At 41.0% G+C, this 21,797-nt stretch overlaps 1 protein-coding gene across 3 annotated transcripts in view; it reads left to right on the top strand.

Moving 5' to 3' along the window:
* Positions 1 to 21,797, top strand: part of adck1 (aarF domain containing kinase 1) — a 118,087-nt gene that overhangs the window by 45,166 nt on the left and 51,124 nt on the right. For all 3 annotated transcript variants that reach the window (XM_047821472.1, XM_047821470.1, XM_047821471.1), the window contains 2 exons: positions 19,383 to 19,541; positions 20,202 to 20,360. In XM_047821472.1, the coding sequence (XP_047677428.1) occupies positions 19,383 to 19,541; positions 20,202 to 20,360 (318 nt within the window). The remainder of the gene's footprint in view (positions 1 to 19,382; positions 19,542 to 20,201; positions 20,361 to 21,797) is intronic.

The raw sequence follows: 21,797 nt of genomic DNA, 5'->3' as shown, positions 1-21,797 counted from the left end.
GCCTCCAGGTTCTTCTTATTATCAGTTCTTTTAAAAAGCCGGCTGTTGATTTACGACCTGTTAGTATGTGCTTGTGCTTATATTTTGTAGCCTGATGATTTATGATCCAAACACATTAGACTAATGCAGCAATTTAGCTGGGAAAGCTAACTGAGGTAAAACCATCTCATGGGGCATCTCACATGTGCACTTAATGTGTCAAAAATGGCATTTCTTATATTTCTGATATTATATCGTTTGTATTGAGAAAATGGAACAATTTTTGTATTAAAAGTCTTAAAAACTGGAAATAACATTTTCCAAAATAAAAGGACTTAATATTATTCATTCATTCGTTCACTCATTCATTCATTTTCTACCGCTTATCTGAACTTCTCGGGTCACGGGGAGCCTGTGCCTATCTCAGGCGTCATGGGGCATCGAGGCAGGATACACCCTGGACGGAGTGCCAACCCATCGCAGGGCACACACGCACTCTCATTTACTCACACACTCACACACTTCATGCATGTCTTTGGACCGGGGGAGGAAACCGGAGTACCCGGAGGAAACCCCCGAGGCACGGGGAGAACATGCAAACTCCACACACACAAGGCGGAGGCGGGAATCGAACCCCCAACCCTGGAGGTGTGAGGCAAACATGCTAACCTCTAAGCCACCGTTCCCCACCTTAATATTATGTTAATTGTATATATATATATTAATGATGTTAATTATTTTATTTTGATTTCTCATGTCAAAGTAATTATTTCTAGCTATTTTTTTTTACAGCTGACACAATTTAGCTAGAATTTGAGACTTGAACAAAATTGGCAAAAATTTTTTACAAAGTGTTTATGGCCTTATGCAGCTTTAACATATTGACATTATGCCCATGCTACTAAGTATGTTTGTAAGTTCACGTATTTCTTTTAAAATAAGTTTTAATCGAAAAACGTGTCATTTTGTGCCTGTTTGGATAAGTTGTGTTTTTTATATAAAACGTCAATACATAAATTTATTTATTTATTTATTTATTTATTTATTTATTTATTTATTTATTTATTTAGTATATTTAGTAAAATGGTGTGGGGCGGGTTTTGAATAATATTAGAAGTAATAATGGAATCTGTTCAGTTTAATGGAATGAAGCCTGCAGCAGATTTGTCAAAATTCGCAGATTATCAAAGTTCTCACTTGCTACAGTGATAATTGATACCTGAGAACAAATAAATATATAAATAAATAAAAATGGGTTATTGTATTCCTGCTTTGAAATACTTGTGAAGCAGGATCGTCGTTTAACTCCGCCCCTTCCGATCGTCCGATAATATTCTTCAAGCGACGTCTGTGATCCGGGTTTCGAAACTGAAATCTTTAAATCTCGGGAAGTCTTTTAAAGCACTCTTGATTTATTTATTTATTTTTGTTCATCGTAAAGAGGAAGTTGCCGGTCTAACTTTCCGCTCGCCGGCATTCGTAAAATCAAAGCGGAAACCATTCGGCATGGGAACGATAAAATAAATAAAAAAATCGGTGTTTTAGCTTCGTGATGCTCGGATGTGGGGCTTAAGGTTTTTCCAAATGATGATAAAAACGAATAAAGAGTTGGTGCGCCAGTTCAAAAGATGATAAATACCATTTGGGTTTTCTCTTTTATAGCCCGATAAAAGATTAGAATATTAGCATAAACACGCAGAATTTCTCCCTCGTATCCCCCCGCAGCAGAATGTTATCTCTTCATCTCTTCAGCACGAATATCCGCTCCATTAACAAGCTATTCATCCACTGTATATATTGGCACCGTGCTGAATAGGAGCGTAGCACGGCTAAAAGTGATTGCTCTTCTTTTCCGTGTGAATGCGAGCGGCGAACGAAGTTAAATCTTATCGAGAGCCGTGTCCCATCAGGCTCCTGTACAGGATGCGATCAGATCGATGTCTGGATCAGGACATCTTCTCCCAAACTCCATCCATTTCGGGTTGTGGTAAAAAAGAAAAATAATAAAACTCTCTGTCACTTCCTGCGTTCCACTTCCACTGAACGACAACAGACAATCCTTTAACTCTTTTTTTTTTTTTTTTTTGCAGAAGCCTAAAAATGGAGTTTGCTCCTGTTCGGTTGTGGACATGTTCAGGATCGGACGTCTTTTGTCGTGTCCCGCTACGTAGTGTTGGTTAATATGAAGCTCGTATGAATGCAGACACTCAGGATTTAAGAGTCTGTATATTTTCTGTACCTAGCCTACTAGCCGATATATTCATAGAGAAATTGGAAAGAAAATGAAACCAAACGGAAAGATTTTGCTTCACACAAATGTTGCTCTCAAACCCATTTCTGCTCTCGGAGATGCTGCGAATGTTTATTCATAAGCAGCTGAAATTTGTCTTCATGCACTAAAAGTCTGTGTAAGGTTATAAACAGGGAAACTTTCTATGGGACATATGTTATAGCTTCAAGAACATGTTATAGACTCCCCCCCCCCACTGTCTCTGTCTCTGTCTCTCTCTCTCCCTCTATCTCTCTCTCTCTCTCTCTCACTTTCTCTCTCTTTGTCTCTCTCTCTCTCTCTCTTTGTCTCTCTCTCTCTCTCTCTCTCTCTCTCTCTCTCTCTCTCTCTCCCCCTCTCTCTCTCTCACTTCGACGCTCCACTCCACTCCTCACCAGTTGTACCTTTTTATCGCCGATGTAAACACAAACACTGAGCGATGACACAGAATTATGTAAGCTTTAGGATGAAAGTGATGGTGACGTCAGACATAATGTCACAACGTTTATGTACGTTTTGTATATGTTATATACGATGTAAAGGACTGTAGCTCCAGTGCAGAAACCAGGGCACAAACTTTATACACACGTAACAAACACGTCTTCCTCGCCGTATTGTTGCTTGTCCTTTCTTCACCTTCTGTAAAATGTAAAGTGAAGAGAAAAGAACGATTGATTCACCACAAACACATAATCAAGCACTCGAGGCTGTGTGTGTTCCTAATCATCATCCTGATGGTGCGGAAAATGAAAAGTCAGGTGACATGAAAAAAAGTCATCTCTCTCTCTCTCTCTCTCTCTCTCTCTCTCTCTCTCTCCATCTCTCTCCATCTCTCTCTCTCTCTCTCTCTCTCTCTCTCTCTCTCTATCTCTCTCTCACTCACTCACTCGCTCACTCACTCACTCTCTCACTCACTCTCTGTCTTTCTCTCTCTCTCTCCATCTCTCTCTCTCTCTCTCTCTCTCTCTCCATCTCTCTCTCTCTCTCTCTCTCTCTCACTCACTCACTCTCTCACTCACTCTCTGTCTTTCTCTCTCTCTGTCTTTCTCTCTATCTCTCTCTGTCTTTCTCTTTATCATGCTCTTACTTTCTCTCTCACTTTCTCTCTGCTCTCTCTCTCTGTCTCTCTCTGTGTCTTTTTCTATCACTCTCTCTCTCTCTCTTTCTCACTTTCTCTGCTCTCTCTCCTTTTTTCTCTCCTTCTCTCTCTCTCTTTTTTACTCTCTCTCTTTCTCTCTATCTCTCTTTCTGTCTTTCTCTTTATCACTCTTTTACTTTCTCTCTCACTTTCTCTCTGCTCTCTCTCTCTGTGTCTTTTTCTATCACTCTCTCACTTTCTCTCTCTCTCTCTCTCTCTCTCTCTCTCTCTCTCTCTCTCTCTCTCTCTCTCTCACACACACACACACACACACTCTCTTGAATGCAGCCATAAATGCAGCGTGTTTATTTCACACAGAGAACAGATAATGTCTAAGTGTGCTTAAGTGTGAATCTTATTTTTAATACTCGCTCTGTGATGATTACATGCAGCCCAGCTGTGACTGCTTCCTTATTCATACAGTCACTTGTTTTACAGTTTCTCGTAGCGTGGCTGAGATTATAAACACTTTTCCTGCTCTGTCGGGATGTTTTTCTGCATCTCCTCCTCCTCCTCCTTCTCCTCCACCTCCGACGTGCCGCTGCTTTTCATTCCCGCACTCTAATCTGATCCGATGCTCGGTGGGAGAAGCGACCGGCACAAGATGCCCCTCTTAAGCAGAGTTAAAAGCGAATTATTCACTTCGAGGACTCAGGCGGTGATCGATTAAGTCACGCTGATGTTCCGCTTGTAAACGTGCACCATTTATCTGTTTGTAGCAAAAGAAATGCAACAAACGGAAAATTTGAAAACGGAGTATGTGTCTGAAATTTTATTGCACTCAAGGCATCGTAAATCTACCGCTTTTCTGTGAGACGTACAAGAGCACATTTCATGACGATTCGTTTTCTCCATGTTTTATAGACCAGTGCTTAGTTTCTGAACTGTGTAAAGTGTTCGATTAAAACAGTCACAATGCGACTATTAAAAAAATCGCTTTCATAAGAAATAAAAAACAACAAACGTTATTCTCCTAAAAACACATCCTGAAATGTTTTATTGCTTTTATTCCAGTAAATTTACAGACCATAAGAAAAAACAAACATAAATACAGAAAAAAAAAAAAATTGCTGAAAATTTTCCCTATATTTTTCAGGAAGGAAATTTAAATATTATATATAAATTACATTTAATATTAGAAATATTTATTATTTGCCTTTTTTTCTGAAAGTTGTTTTTTTTAATAATTAATGAAAAAAAATATTTTTCGTATGTTGAGATTTTTGTATTGTGCAAAGTTCAAAAGGGTGATTTTTATTTTATTTTATTTTATTTTAAGGAGGGGATCAAATCTTCTTCTTCTTCTTCTTCTTCTTCTTCTTTTTAGTTTTTGAACTATGTAAAGTGTTTGATTAAAACAGTCACAATGCGACTATTAAAAAAAAGCTTTTTTTTTTGAAAAAAACAAAAAACAACAACAAACATTATGCTCCTAAAAACACATCCTGAAATGTTTTATTGCTTTTATTCCAGTAAATTTACAGACCATAAAAAAAAACCCCATAAATACAGAAAAAAAAAATTGCTGAAAATTTTCCCTATAATTTTCAGGAAGGAAATTTAAATATTGTATACAAATTACAGAAATATTAGAAATTATTAGAAATATTTATTACTTGCCTTTTTTCTGAAAGTTGTTTTTTTTTAATAATAATTAATGAAAAAAGAGAATTTTTTTGAATGTTGAGATTTTTGTATTGTGCAAAGTTCAAAAGGGTGATTTTTTTTTATTTTATGTTAAGGATGGGATAAAATCTTCTTCTTCTTCTTCTTAATAATAATAATAATAATAATAATAATAATAATAATAATAATAATAATAATAATAATGCATTTTATTTCACGGCGCCTTTCAGAACACCCAAGGTCACCTTACAAGCAATATACAGGTCACTGCATAAAACAAAACACATAAACAAACAGCATATACATATAAAGTGCATTTAAGACTTAATAAAACATGTTATAAGAAAGCCTGTATAAAAAGATAAGTCTTAAGACGCGTTTTAAAAGTCAACAAGCTCTCGCTATTGCAAACATCCAGGGGAAGAGAATTCCATAGGTGGAGGGCAACATAACTAAAAGATCTGGCACCCATAGTAGTGAGTTGAATCCGAGGTACCACAAGAGAATTTGAAGATGAAGATCTGAGTGCATCTTCAAATTCTCTTGTGGTACCTCGGATTCTTCTTCTTCTTCTTCTTCTTCTTCTTCTTCTTCTTCTTCTTCTTCTTCTTCTTAGTTTTTGAACTGTGTAAAGTGTTTGATTAAAACAGTCACAATGCGACTATTAAAAAAATCGCTTTCATAAAACAATGTTTTGCTGAAAAAAAAACAACAACAACAAACGTTATTCTCCTAAAAACACATCCTGAAATGTTTTATTGCTTTTATTCCCGTAAATTTATAGACCATTGGAAATCTCGACTTGAGGAATGAAACCTACTGTACGTTGATGCTATTAATGGTGAGGAACATCCATAAAACCAGACAGTTCCTGTTAGCACTTTTTATTAAGTTATTAACATCTCTCTCTCTTTTTTTTTATTTTTAAAGAAAGCAAGGGACCCGATTAATAACAGATGTTTATTAAATACAAAATTGTTATCATTGCTAAATCAGCCCTGGTATAAAAGGAGTAAAACACAGTTACAGTGTTACTTAGTGTGTTGCCAGATATTTATTTCGTAGCTCCGTCATGGTTTAAATGTTCATTCCTTCGTTCATTTTCTACCGCTTATCCGAACTTCTCGGGTCACGGGGAGCCTGTGTCTATCTCAGGCGTCATCGGGCATCGAGGCAGGATACACCCTGGACGGAGTGCCAACCCATCACAGGGCACACACACACTCTAATTCACACACACACTCACACACTACGGACAATTTTCCAGAGATGCCAATCAACCTACCATGCATGTCTTTGGACCGGGGGAGGAAACCGGAGTACCCGGAGGAAACCCCCGAGGCACGTGGAGAACATGTAAACTCCACACACACAAGGCGGAGGCGTGAGGCGAACGTGCTAACCACTAACCCACCGTGCCCCGGAAAGTATAATTGTTAAAATTAAAAAATTAAAATACACAATAATAATTATATGAAGGAAATTGGAACCTGCTAATACGTTGGATTAAACATGCTTATTTAACATCGTTTAACATCGAGGCTTAAATTCGAAGAGGTAAAATCCCCCCACGTTCACGTACAGCATTTGTAATGAATAATGGATTTACAGTGGTTAAGAAAACATATGTTCACCAAAGGCAGAACGGTGTTAAAGGCTTGTGGGTCTCGAGTGCTCACATATCTCAGAAAGCAACGCTCTTTTAACCCCAGCGCTTATTAATCACAAGGTCGAGGAGGAGGACGAGGACGAAGGTGATGCTACGTCTGGAAGAAATGAGATCATTGGGCCACCAAAGAGAAAAACAAAAGAGTCGGCGATGACTTCATGCTGTCATGATGTATTGTTTTCATGACCGGTGGAATGTTCAGGAATATTTTGTTATCTGTAATTATTCTGGACCTGTTTAAGCGAGTATATTATGTTACAGGAGCTTTTCTTCGTTCTTGGGTTTGAGGATGTGATTCTTCTTCTTTTTCTGTTTCCTTTTACTGTATTAAAACATCTTTTAAGCCAAAAAACAAACATAAATACAAAAAAAAAATTGCTGAAAATGTTCCCTATAAATTTTCAGGAAAGACATTTATATATTATATATAAAGTACATTTAATATTAGAAATATTTATTATTTGCCTTTTTTCTGAAAGTTGCTTTTTTTTAAAATAATAATTAATGGAAAAAAAAGAGAATTTTTTTTGTATGTTGAGATTTTTGTACTGCGCAAAGTTCAAAAGGGTGATTTTATTTTATTTTATTTTATTCTTTTTCTTCTTCTTCTTTTCTTCTTCTTCTTCCTCCTCTTTTTCTTTTTCTTTTTCTTCTTCCTTTGAGGAGGAGGAGGAAGAGAAGAGGGGAGGAGGGGAGGTAGGAGGAGAGGAGGAGTAGGAGGAGGAGGAAGGGGGAGGGGAAGAAGAGGGGGAAGTCGGATGAGAAGAAGAGGGTGAGGGGGGGGAGGAGGAGGCGGAGGAGATAGGAGGAAGGGGAGAGGAAGAAGAGGGGAGGAGGGGGAGGAGGAGGATGTGGAGGCGGACGTGGAAGAGGACGAAGAGGGGGCGGAGGAGAGGGGAGGGGAGGAGGAGGAGGAGGAGGAGGAGGAGGAGGAGGAGGTACGAAGGGGTGAGAAACGATGGGGGTGGAGGGGGAGGAGGAGGAGGGAGGAGGAGGAGGAGGAGTGAGGGAGGAGGTGCGGAGGGAGAGGAGAGGGGGCAAGGAAGAAGAGGGGGAGGAGGGGGAGGAGGAAGGAAGAGGACGAAAGAGGGGAGGAGGATGAGGGGGAGGAGGAGGGAGGAGGAGGAGGAAGGGAGGAGGACGACAGAGTTTTTTCTTTTTTCTTCTTCTTCTTCTTCTTCTTCTTCTTCTTCCTCCTCTTTTTCTTCTTTTTCTTCTTCTTCTTCTTCTTCTTCTTCTTCTTCTTCTTCTTCTTCTTCATCTTCTTCTTCTTCTTCTTTTCTCATAAAGACCTAAAACAGATAGTTTAGTGATAGTAAAGTGTATTTGACATAAAAGAAAAAGTCATTTTCTCCATGAACACACCGATAATGATACACGACGTCCTGTGTTCGTTCCGAAGCCGATGTAGTTAACACGCAGGAGTCGGCACGAGAGGTGGAGCCCGTGTTCGGTTTTAAAGCATGATTACAGCGTGTTTTAATTACAGCTCAGTGACAATGTTAGCGTATTGCACCGCCACCACAGCTATTATGTTGTCTCTAGCGGCACGGCTAAAAAACAGAGTCTGTTACTTGCGATCGCACATTGCCTGGTGAGCCTTTGTGTTGGGCTAGTTATAAAAAACGGCTAATTATCCACCAAACATCCGTTCCTAGGCCATTTTCCGATGACAGCCAGAACTCCTTAAATTTCCGTGAAATGTAAACAAGGAGAACGTTTCCACATGTTGACAGGACATGGCGGCGAATCGATCGGAATGATCGACGCGTCATTAACATCCCACCTCTTTCTAGACTCCATTAGTTTTATTTGAATAAATTCTAATTCTAACATAAATGATAAACTTTCGATTTTTTTCATACGTACCCCGAATCGTCTGTATTGTTGAGTTACACTTTTTGTTAAGTGTGAGGATGCGATATCAAACAAACGTCTCCAGTTCCAAATGAAAACATCGGTGTTTGGTCACTTTTGTCGCCTCAGCATTTATTTTTATTACTTTTTGTAATGACTTTCTGTGAGACCCCTCGCTCTGATAGATGTGCTATCAAACGGCGGGTCTAAGAGCTACTTAGAGCTTCCTATTAAAGCCTCGCCATTTTTCAGAGCCAGAGCTTCTACCTCCTGTGTGCTGGAGAGACGAGTCCCTTCGAGGGCTCAGTGCTCAGTGTCTTCTTCACTCTTTTACTAAATTATTACCAAAACAGTTTGTAGACAGACTCTCTTTCTCTCTCTCTCTGTCTCTCTCTCTCTCTCTCTCTCTCTCTCTCTCTCTCTCTCTCTCTCTCTCTCTCTCTCTCTCTGTCTGTCTCTCTCTCTCTATCTCTCTGTCTGTCTCTCTCTCTCTCTCTCTTTCTCTCTCTCTGTTTCTCTCTCTTTATCTCTCTGTCTGTCTGTCTCTCTCTATTCTCTATCTCTCTGTCTGTCTGTCTCTCTCTCTGTCTGTCTCTCTGTCTCTCTCTCTCTCTCTCTCTATCTCTCTATCTGTCTCTCTCTCTGTCTGTCTCTCTCTCTCTCTCTCTCTGTCTCTATCTATATATATAAATAAAGTGTATTTTTTATCTGATAGATTACATGTATTGTGTATGTAGAATATATATATATATATATATATATATATATATATATATATATATATATATATATATATATATATATAAAATTACCGACGCTACAACCTTGTTAGCTGAAAACTAGCTTTGCTGTATGTATCAGTTTAATTAGAAAACTGTACTACTGTGTAGAACTGGACATATTTTGCAGATTGTTTCCAATTATTTCTCACGTTGTTGCCTGGTTCAAATTTGTAAAGTATCAGTAACACCTCAGAGTCACTTTCACTTGGTGTCCAATATCATGACTGCTGCAACAATCGCTAAAACATCATCCTCAGTGCGGTTCGTAAGAGGATTGGCTGAAAAGAGCCAGGCCTACTGGAGGCAGAGAGAACAGGGCAAGGTTAAGCTACACACAAATTGCTTTTTAAAGCACCCATCTGTGTTAAGCTGCCAGTGTGGGTTTGTGTGATAACACTCACCACAGCATTCTGATTGCTGCTGAAAGATTTCAGTGATACTTCTGTTTGTTTTCTCAAGATCTCATGAAGGAACATTGAAATACCTTGAGGACGTGATGCAGAGTCTCTTCATCATAAACGTCAGATTACTGACTAAGGACACAGAGATATTGGGACACTCCAATGTAAAAACACTCCAATTTGGAGGCAAACAAACTTTGAAGTAAAGCTACAAAATTTTTATATATATATATATATATATATATATATATATATATATATATATAAAATAAATATTTTGTGGCTTTAAACCATTTTAGACAAATATTTCTTCTGAAAGTGACAAATATCGGACATAGTTTGTCACGTTTTGAGTTACGGTCGTGGCCTAATGGTTAGAGAGTTTGACTCCTAGCCCTAAGGTTGTGGGTTCGAGTCTCTGGCTGGCAATACCACGACTGAGGTGCCCTTGAGCAAGGCACCGAATCCCCCCGACTGCTCCCCGGGTGCCACAGCATAAATGGCTGCCCACTGCTCCCGGTGTGTGTTCACGGTGTGTGTGTGTGTTCACTGCTGTGTGTGTGTGCACTTTGCATGGGTTAAATGCAAAGAACAAATTCTGAGTACGGGTCAACGTACTTAGCCGTATGTCACGTCACTTAAAGCAAAACTCCAGCGAAACTTGAATGGAACACCCTAGGAGACCTGTTGCCACTAAGGTACCATGTATGATACCTTATACAGTATTCACAAAGACTCTACTTTTGACTTCCTCTGTCAGTCCAGACATTTTCTTTTCTGTAACATCTCTGTTTTCAAATTTGCTCCGCAAATTGTGTTATTTATTTTCTCGCTCCTCGTTATCAGGACCGCTGTGTCATATTTTGACTTAAGATTAACGAGCAGCTTGACAAAGAGCCTATTTTGTCAGAGGTATTAAAAAAGAAGTCGTTTCTGTAGCACTTGCGACACCTTTACGACAAGATGGCCTTTAATCGATGCTAATTCTGGTATAATTAGCCATGAATAGGATTAGCGTGAACTGTTCTGTACACCGTTTAGATGAAACCAGGTGAACTCAATTCTGCCATGCGTTCCGTCAGCGTCGTGTGGTTTAAGGTGGCCTTTTTAAAAATGCTTTACCTGCTGCTATGATCGTCGGTCAGAGTGGAAGACGGGTGGGTGTATTATTCACTCTGAAATCCCTAGCTCCTACAGGATTCCCAGCTCCGTGTTTGGAATGTCTTAACTACACACAACAGTGTTCATCTCTTTGTCAACGCAATGGCGGTTTTCTCCCCGGTGTCTGACTTTCTTTAATAAAGGATCTCGCGGTGTTCTCTGGAACGACATCCTCCCTCAGAATACGCCGCCTTATTTTGCTGTCCGTTGTCCTCCCACAGATGCTGGAGCGAATAATACGAATGACCTTTAAAATCTTTGACCCTTTACCAAGAAGATAGCTATGATTCCTATGACGATTTATTAAAAATATATCTTTCTGCCATTTCAGACAAATCGATAGACCGAACATAAAATTCACTGGGTGAATGATGTCAGTTTACTGAAGGGAGAAGGACACAGGACAAGAAAGACATTTATATGCTTCTGATAGCGATTACTTTGATTCTTGATGTTACGAATCATCAGGCTTGGGAGCTCTCTTTGGGTATTTGATCATTTAGTTCTTCTTCTAAAAAAAATAGTTATCTTGTTCACTGACATATTGAAGACTTAGATTTACAGTATTATCCTGAACTGATTAAAAACTCCACGTGACAAGACGACTTATATAACGTTCGCATTTTGGCACCAAGCTCTCTTTGAATCATTCCACCCACAGTCCCAATCCCAGCTGAGATTACTCTTGGTACACCAGCGGTTAGTTCAGAGGTCACGCTGTGTAATCAGGTCATCATAGACGCCAACAGATTGCTGCTCCTTCGAGTGTGGCTTTAGATAAGCCTAAGCAAAATAGCAGCCAGCTCAGAACATCAGATCATTTATAGAGTGGATGGACCGGTTTATTGGGACACACGAAATGCCTCAAGAAAAGAGGGCAAGACATCAAGATAATACTTGTGTGTGGGTGGGATGTGACCTGGACCTGCAGTGTGCCACCCAGAACGCCACTGTGGAGTAATAACATCGTTTTTTTTTTTCATGGTAACATGCCGACATACCAGCAGCTGCCTTGGTCTCTGTGTCTCTCTGTAGGATGAACATATTGCATATGACACTGAACCGGGCTTCACTAATGACTATGGCTCTCCAGGGATTCCTCCTTAACCTCCCTACTGTCTAATTGCCTCCATTACCCCAGTCCCATGAGGGGAGGGGTGCATGTTCGGAACAGAGAGACTCCATGTGGGGCTGCATTGCTGCTCTTGAGCTCTCTTTCAAAGCTGTGTGTTACTCATTTGTTATAGTAACATATGGTCTGATTTAAGCTTTGTTTGAAATTGATTAGTATTCCGTGCTTGCTGAGAAGCTCGAAGCTTGCCATGAATAACACAAAGCTGAGAGGAGCTAATTTTATCCTACAGGTAAGTGATGCAGGAGAGTGTATCCGCACAGCCTCTGGGTCATTACGCATTAAGTTACATAACTGCACAGGGTGAGAGCCTAAACGTGTGCTCTGGGGTTCATCCTAGCTGGAAGCCATTGGGCTCAGACAGCATCTGTCAAAATGTGTGGCTGTTCCTTAGGGGCAGGACCGTCACAAAATCCACTTGGGTTGTACCTTTAGTATGCATCGTTCAACTGGAAAAGGTAAACGTAGTGTTTTGCTTTGAAGGCTTATTTGCAGATTGGCCACCCTTGTACGCTGAAGTAGTATGATGGATAAGCAGGCAGGTGGGGTCGGAATTTTGTGGCTGGTTCCCACCTTCCTGCTTATCCGTCATACTACTTCAGCGTACTCAAAAGACAGGTTGGGTGTACGCTGAAGTATTATGACGTAGTTCCCAGGTGGGAACCAACCACAAAATTTAGAGCCCACCTGATTGCTTATCCGTCATACTACTTCAGCTACTACTCATGCAGCGTTCAGCAAGGGTGGTCAATCTGCTAATATACCCCTAGGAATACCATCGGCAGCTCAAGACCGATATGTTCCATTAAATGATTCTGATTGAAAACAGGAAAATGGTGTGGACTCACATCAAATAGCTGATGAAAATCTACTAAAACAACAACAGACTGTAAATTGTACCATTGGTTGTGACTTGGGTGGTTGTCAGAGGACTAATTAATTAAAGTGCTTAATTGGACTATCAGTCTTGATGGCCTTAGGAAATCAGTTGTAGTTTTAAACAAGCATGCAAAGGATGTGGTGGCTCAACTGGTTAAGGCTCTGGGTTGTTGCTCAGAGGATTGGGGTTCAAGACTTTCAACCCTTCCTGCTCCAGGGGTGCTGTATCATATCATAGCTGCCCCTGCACTCTGACCCCAAAACCTCCTTAGTTGGGGTATGTGAAGAAAAGAATTCCACTGTGCTGTAATACAGTGGTCCCCAACCCCCGGGCCGTGGACCGGTACCGGTCCGTGGACCAAATGGGCCAGAGGAACATTAAATTTTTCCATTTTATTTACTGTGGTGTATTTCTCTCGGGTTTGTGCAACTTTCCATGGACGAGAGGTTAAGACGTCACCTAAAGCTGCACCAATACCGCGCATGCGCAAAATATCATGATATCGGGCCGGGTTTAGGCGACGTCTGGAGCTGAGCGGCTGCAAGCGGCAGTGGCGTTGTAGCTTTGGTGGAGAGAGAAGGTGTGTATCGCTCTTCTCTCTGTTCACCGGTACTTTGTCATGTTTAACAGTGCTTGGTGTACGTGTATATTGTGTTTGCTCAAATTTAACCCTCAAATTAGCAAAAACGAGCACGAAACAGACGTCGTTAGAAAGTTAGAAACTCTGCCGGTGTTCTGGATTAAAGTCATGGCGGAATACCCTGAGATTGTCACCACAGCACTTACATCCCTATCGCCATTTCCGACATGCTATCTGTGTGAAGCGGGGTTTTCTGCAGTGACGGCAACCGAAACAAAACAACGGAATAAACCTGGACATAAGCAACACACTTCGGGTGTCATTGTCTCCTATTACCCCAGATGGAACCGTCTCGTTGTAAAGAAACAAGCTCAGGGTTCTCATTGATTTAGCGTTGTAGTGAGTTAAAAAGGCATGTTTAAATACAATTAAATCAAAATGATTAATTTTAATTTAATCGTATAGCCGCCACCCCCTAGCGGGCCGCCATAAAATGATCAAACATTGACCGGTCCGCGGCGAAAGAAAATGTTGGGGACCACTGCTGTAATATATATGTGGCCATAATTAAGGCTTCTATGCCCCGATTCTTCTACCTTTCCAGGTGAACAATGCATACTAAAGGTACAACCCAAGTGGATATGGATATGACCATTCAGCCAAATCTATGGACTATTTAGTGCCTTCTCAGATTTAACAGATATCTTTCTAGAATCCCCAGAGTCTACTGTAGTGTAGCCTGCCATACTGAACTATGTTTATTTGGCACAATCAGAACTCTAGGAAGGTAAGGACTAACAGGTTCCTGGTCCAAGACACGTGAATCTAGCCTCTACCGCTCTGTGAGCACCCGGGAATCACAGGAAATGGGCCAGCTCTTGGAGGACAATGATATGTCTAACTGTTCTGTTTTATATGCAGCATCCTTGTACCCCAGGCTATGGTTACTGTGGATGGCTCTGGAACTGTTGCCCCTGCAGTATGGCTTGGAAATTATTCTGCTATTTTTTTTTTGTTGCACAATGTTTATTTCTGAATTATGCTGGTACTTCTACAGAAACCTTTTTTAACCCATCATCTAGCTACATAATATGTTTATATCGAGGGTTTGAGAAAATTAAATACTTCAGGAAACAGAACTGGACAATTTCTAGATTGCATTTACATAATTGAATTTCTGAAATTTCTCTCTTATTTATACAGACAGTCTATTCGAGGACAATCCATCAAAAAGCAGATTTGGGGCAGATCATGCGGCTCATCGAGGTTAAGCTAGCCGCGTTAATAATTCGGCAACTTGCTCTGGCCCACTGAATCGATCGCGAGGAAAATAGAAAAAGGCAAAAAAGAGAGATAAGCATAGCTATCCTGGTTCTTTTACTTAAATAACCAAATATAAGTGAGGTTTTGTGAAGTGCTCCAAAAAAATCTCCATTCCGTCACTCATTCGAATTTGTGATGCTTTGACAGACAGGGGTTCATGAGTGCGTTCCAGCGTAGCACAGTCTGTTTGACAGCTTCTCCGTCTGCAGTGAGTTTGTGAGGCAAGTCCTATGTCTGCATGCCAAACAATGCAGCTCACCCAGCAATGTGAGGAGAAAACCAGGACTGAGTGGCACCTTATCAATCACGGGTGTTGATAAAATCCCTTGTGTCAATTTTAAAATGTGTTTCAGAAAACTGAAGGTCATTTATACAATGCACAGTGACTACAGAGTTGAATCATTTGGCATGAGAAAGATAGAATGTGGCTTCCAATCCAGTACTAAACAATGCGGCTATGTGGTACTTGGTAAGTGTATAAGATTGTCACTGACAGAAACTAGTGGTATTCCGGTGTCGGGGCCTGTTTTCCGATTGGATCCACATATCACATCGAGTAACACCATACACAACACCGTATACTGGCAAAAATGTTTTGGTTCTTGGGCAGGCACTTATTTCCAGGGATTTCAGAACAGCGTAACAGATATTGCGTCATCATGTAGGCGTGGCCTATTTGATAATCTAACCCTAACTCTAATCCTAACCCTAACCATAACCGTAGTTTTTGGTTGTTTATTCATTCATTCATTTATTCATTTTCTACCGCTTATCCGAACTTCTCGGGTCACGGGGAGCCTGTGCCTATCCCAGGCGTCATCGGGCATCGAGGCAGGATACACCCTGGACGGAGTGCCAACCCATCACAGGGCACACACACTCTCATTCACTCACACACTCACACACTATGGACAATTTTCCAGAGATGCCAATCAACCTACCATGCATGTCTTTGGACCGGGGGAGGAAACCGGAGTACCCGGAGGAAACCCCCGAGGCACGGGGAGAACATGCAAACTCCACACACACGAGGCGGAGGCGGGAATCGAACCCATAACCCTGGAGGTGTGAGGCGACCGTGCTAACCAATAAGATAACGTGCCCCCCTGGTTTTTGGTTGTTTATTTGTTTTCTAAAAGAAATCTACCCGTATGACTGGTTTGTCCTTCGTAGCATGCTCTTTTTTTTTTAAGACCTCCGGAAACATGCCCACTTTACGTCGTGGTAAGGAAACCCCTGGAATTTAGTGAATGACTTGGTTCTAGGGTAGGTTTGACTCTAAGTTTTGACTCCTACTTTTACCAGAATCATTCTCCATGCTTTTTGCACTTGTCTTTCTTCAATGTCTTTGTTTTGGTTCTGGTCCTTTTCCACCCTGTCATTGGTCTTTTACTCATCGTCTTCGCCAGCTTGCCATTCCTCTATCCGTATATATTTGTCTCATCGTGCATTAAAGTTTCAAGCCGAGTTTACATATTCCTTGTTGTCAGATTTGGACACTTGTTTGTTTTTTTTGTTTCCTGCTATGGTTTTTTTTTTGATGCTACCTGCATGTTCTTTGAGATATGCTACAGACAATGATTACAAATCTTCGATGTATGTAACATGCAGACGTTTTCCATCTTGTCATTATTAGCCATCAAGACTTTTATGTCATTAAGGTGATTGCCGTGTATACGAGGTGTTGAGTTAATCTGAGCATTAGATCTAGGTTTATGGGGTTTTGCAGGTCTTTGTGGGGTTTTGCAGGTTCTTCTTCTAGTTCTTTGGACTCCTCCTGATCTTCTAGTTTCCTTCTTATCCTCAGCAACATGCATGAAGGTAAATTTCCAAGATGTGTAAACTGGTGTACGCATGTTGCCTTGCAAGTTAGGGATATATTCCAGCATCGTTCCCGGTAATTCCATGATTTTCAGCTTGTGAGAAGATGATATGCTAATATGTATATCTGTTAATAGTATTGCAGATTTTGTCCTTTGTTTCCAGCTTGGCCAGTTTTGCTCCCACAGTCATACTTTCCTCAGAGAACACACCTATTGAGATTTCTGAACTGCTTTTTTGTTCATAAAACATCCCATTCCACGACGTTTGACTGAACCGTCCTCGGACAGAGCCGTGGGCTGTGTTGTCTTGCCTGGTGAAGAGTACTGGATGGCTGAGTTCCTGATGTTCCCGCTGGGCCACGCTGTCTGTTCAGATAGATGGCCTACAGTCACATGGGCTGTGTTAGAACTGTCCAGAGAAGCGATGAAGCCGAGCTTTATGATTGATAAGTTTGTCCTCTTTCCTTCACACATATTAGAGTGGTGATAGGCCATGATTTCAAGATTCTTAATCTTTTTCTTCTGAAGCAATGCAGTAGACGGTGGGGAAAAGTGTGAGGCTGAAGCGGTTAGCTTAGTGGTTAAGGTGTTGGACCACTGATTGTAAGGTAGTGAATTCAAATCCCTGGTCCACCAAGCGTCTACTTCTGGGCCCTTGTGTAAGGCCCTTAACCCTCAATTGTATAAAAATGAGATGCGACATAAGTGTATCTGCAAAATTGGTGTAAATGTAAATAAATTCATGATGGAAAAAAGAATTTCAGCTTAATTGTTGATTGATCCCAAAGTTGTACAGCGCTGATAGACCTTAAACTGAAAAAGAGATCACTACAGAGATGAACAAATGGTGTCTATGGTCATTTGGCATAACGGTACAATGGTACATTCAGAGACTGAAACTCAACTATCATTATTTTTTTGTTAACTCCTATAATTATTTTTTATCAGAGCAAATAGTGAGATTTTTGTGGCTTTTTAACATTGCAAAATGGGGGGCACGGTGGCTTAGTGGTTAGCACGTTCACCTCACACCTCCAGGGTCGGGGGTTCGATTCCCGCCTCCGCCTTGTGTGTGTGGAGTTTGCATGTTCTCCCCGTGCCTCGGGGGTTTCCTCCGGGTACTCCGGTTTCCTCCCCCGGTCCAAAGACATGCATGGTAGGTTGATTGGCATCTCTGGAAAATTGTCCGTAGTGTGTGAGTGTGTGAGTGAATGAGAGAGTGTGTGTGTGCCCTGCGATGGGTTGGCACTCCGTCCAGGGTGTATCCTGCCTCGATGCCCGATGAGCGAAATAAAACGAGGCAGTGTATTTTCTCCAGAATTTGTAGACATTATTTTAATCGTAATGTGTGCGTTTTTTTTTTTCAGCATTTAATTTCCTATTCTTTTTCTTTCTTTGTTTCTTTCTTTCTTTTTTTTTTTTTTACACTTATTTGTCTTTTCCCAGAGGTGTGTTTACCCAGTCGCAAAAAAAGGAAAAAAAAAAAAGAAACGGCTAAATGGAGTCACTTGACCTTAATTAAGTGGCGTTCGCACTCATTTAAAGGTGGGCTGTGTGGTTTGTGCCTTCGCTTTTTTTTGTAAATAACTAAGATTTCACGATGTTTAATGCGAGAGAATTGCTTGTGCGTTGTATTGACTCAGCTGCTACTTAGCAAACAATGCTGCCTGCTGATGCCTGAAGTGGATTTATTAGTGCTTTATTATTTCTCACAAATAAGGTGGAAACTGGCGTCACTTCCTCGTGGTGGTTAGGTCAACGGTACCTGTGGTGTCAGGGAATTATTTTCGACATTGGCTCGACATTGTGTTATGAATTACAATATCTTATTTTCTTGCTAACATTTTGTCCACTCACTCTCTCTCACTCATTTTCTACCGTTTATCCGAACTTCTCGGGTCACGGGGAGCCTGTGCCTATCTCAGGTGTCATCGGGCATCGAGGCAGGATACACCCTGGACGGAGTGCTAACCCATCACAGGGCACACACACACACTCATTCACTCACACACACACACACACTACGGACAATTTTCCAGAGATGCCAATCGACCTACCATGCATGTCTTTGGACCGGGGGAGGAAACCGGAGTACCCGGAGGAAACCCCCGAGGCACGGGGAGAACATGCAAACTCCACATACACAAGGCGGAGATGGGAATCGACCTGCATGTAGCACCTTATTTCATATTATATTATATTTGTCTTCCGTGCAATGAAGATTTTGGACCTCCACTGAGATGAGGCTGACTCTATAAAAATCCTGAGACATCTACAGATCTACCAGCTCCAGTTGGACTCTATGATACCAAGAGGAGATCTGAACTCTATGTGATCTTTACACCAATTCAACACTTGTTTGACTGTATATTTGTAATCTCACCCCCAGTTCCACCCATATGAGGATGGGTTCCCCTTTGAGTCCGGTTCCTCTCAAGGTTTCTTCCTTTACCAATTTAAGGGAGTTTTTCCTTGCCACTGCTGCCTGAGTCACCTCAGACTTGCTCATTGGGGATAAATAAATACTTACATACATACATACATACATACATACATACATACATACATACATACATACACACTGTGAACTATATGTATCTTAATTTTTTACTACGTTAATTAATGTTTAACTTCTGTTCTATGTTCATGTTCTGTAAAGCTGCTTTGAGACGAAGCCCGTTGTAAAAAGCGCTATACAAATAAGCTTGAATTGAATTGAATATTAAAAATCTGTATAAACGTTCTGTATTTCCTCCCTACAGCTGGACGAGTTGTTCGTGAGCTTCGAGGAGAAGCCGCAGGGGGCGGCGTCTCTCGCTCAGGTCCACAAGGCCGTCCTGGCTGACGGCACCACCGTGGCGGTCAAGGTGCAGCATCCCAAAGTTCAGGCTCAGAGCTCCAAGGACATCATGGTGATGGAGGTCAGTGTGTAGTTTGTTCTGTAATCCAATAATTCTCTGTTTTCTGTAGATTTAGTGTGAATATAAATACCTGAATTTAACAATTAACATAAAAAACTCAAGTTAAATACATCTAACATTTTATATTTAACGGATTTTTATATTTGTACATCGTATGTTGTTTGAATCAGTATGAATCGTTTCCATAGATGATTCAATGATTTGTTGATATTAGATGCTTTAGGGGGCACGGTGGCTTAGTGGTTAGCACGTTCGCCTCACACCTCCAGGGTTGGGGGTTCGATTCCCACCTCCGCCTTGTGTGTGTGGAGTTTGCATGTTCTCCCTGTGCCTCGGGGTTTCCTCCGGGTACTCCGGTTTCCTCCCCCGGTCCAAAGACATGCATGGTAGGTTGATTGGCATCTCTGGAAAATTGTCCGTAGTGTGTGTGTGTGTGTGAGTGAAGGAGAGTGTGTGTGTGCCCTGTGATGGGTTGGCACTCCGTCCAGGGTGTATCCTGCCTCGATGCCCGATGACACCTGAGACACCCGGGAAGTTCGGATAAGCGGTAGAAAATGAATGAATGAATGAATGAATGAATGAATATACCAGAACTGTATAAAATAAATAAGTACATATGTGTGTGTTTGTGTGTGTGTGTATGTGTGTGTGTTTGTGTAGTTTCTCCTGCAGGTGGTTCATTGGCTCTTTCCAGATTTCGCGTTCTTGTGGCTAGTAGAAGAAGCTAAACGAAACATGCCTCTCGAGCTCGACTTCCTCAACGAGGGAAGAAACGCTGAGAAAGTGTCCCACATGCTCAAGCACTTTGACTTCCTCAAGGTTTGGACAAAACACAAGTTGGTTAAAGTTTGTAAATTGCTTTTTACATAAAAAAAATAAAATCTTAAAGGAAACTGAAGCTAAATCTGTCCACCGCACTTACGTTCGCCACCGATAAATTGCTGTTTTTAGTCTTTAAATTTTTTAAATAAATGAAAGATGAGAATAATTTTATTTTCAAACATATTATAACATCGTAAACTATAAGAGCCAATCCGGATTAAATATGCAAATTAAATCCCTGCAGCAGGGTTGTAGGGTTTCGATGTCGTTCTAATTTGCATCTCATTTGCATGTACACCGAGTTATAATTTTTCGAGACGTTGATGTGCATTTTAACAGTTTGTTGTGTCCAAATTTGATTACCAAACGAATCGGACTCGGAGGCTCTCGCGAGTCGAGTCAGAGACGTCGGAGAAGTGTCGTGGTTTGTTTTTCCAATCTACAGTCTTTTTCGTGGTTTGTCTAATCTACGGTCTCGGTTGATCGGATCGTCTAAGGAAAGCGCTCTGACTTTTCCGAGACGGTTCTTTGGCGCTCCTGTCCAACAGCCTCATTATTCATTTATAGCTCCGGTAGAATTGAATCAAAAAATCAATAGTGTTTTGTTTAATTCCCCCCCGTGGACATGTCCTCTTCCTGACTCGCTGCTTTTGCTTACTCTTGTCGTAAGCAGAGATTCTGTGTGTATTTTTTTTTTTCTTTCTTCTTCTCAGAAATCTTTTATTTCTGTTTTCTGATGTATGACCGTGTCACTGTAAATGGATCTCTTACTTCAGGCGGCGCTGCGTGAGTTTTATTGGGTCGATGTTAAATATTTTCTCTGTAGTAAATTTGTATTTGGGGCGATGGTTTTACGATCTCTCTCTCTCTCTCTCTCTCTCTCTCCCTCTCTCTCTCTCTCTTGTTCTCATTGCAAGCTCATTGTAAGTGTACGCAGATATTTGTGCAAACCCTGTATGGTCAAGAGCACTTTATGAGGTAAATAATCTGTCATAATCGCTGCCAAGTGCTCTCCCAGAGGCCTGGTTTATTTCTAATGAATCACATTAACGTCTCATAAGAAGCGAACAGGTTTCACTGACATCAGAAAGCACTTTGGATGTGAAGATCCGGGGGTTCTCTTAATTAAATCCTGGATTGTGATTGGTCAGAAGCTGTTGACTGGCTGTGTGACAACCTGTGCATCGTCTTCTTGCCCTGCGGTGTTGCGTCTCGCCATGTTTACTGCACAGGAAGTGAAACAACGGAGTTCCTCCCTCTGGATGTTGAGAAACCTTCAGGATTACAGTTTTGTCTTGCAAACTATAAAAAGCAGGATTATTAAAGCAGTCGATTAAAAAAATAAATAAATAAAATATACAACCGGTTAATTCATCTGCCAGTCAAATCAGCAGGAAATATGACAGAGATCAGCAGCGTAGGTTCGAGTCCCGC

This window comes from Tachysurus fulvidraco, chromosome 12 (genome assembly GCF_022655615.1).
Source record: "Tachysurus fulvidraco isolate hzauxx_2018 chromosome 12, HZAU_PFXX_2.0, whole genome shotgun sequence".
Taxonomy (NCBI): domain Eukaryota; kingdom Metazoa; phylum Chordata; class Actinopteri; order Siluriformes; family Bagridae; genus Tachysurus; species Tachysurus fulvidraco.
This window is presented reverse-complemented; position numbering and strand designations above follow the sequence as displayed.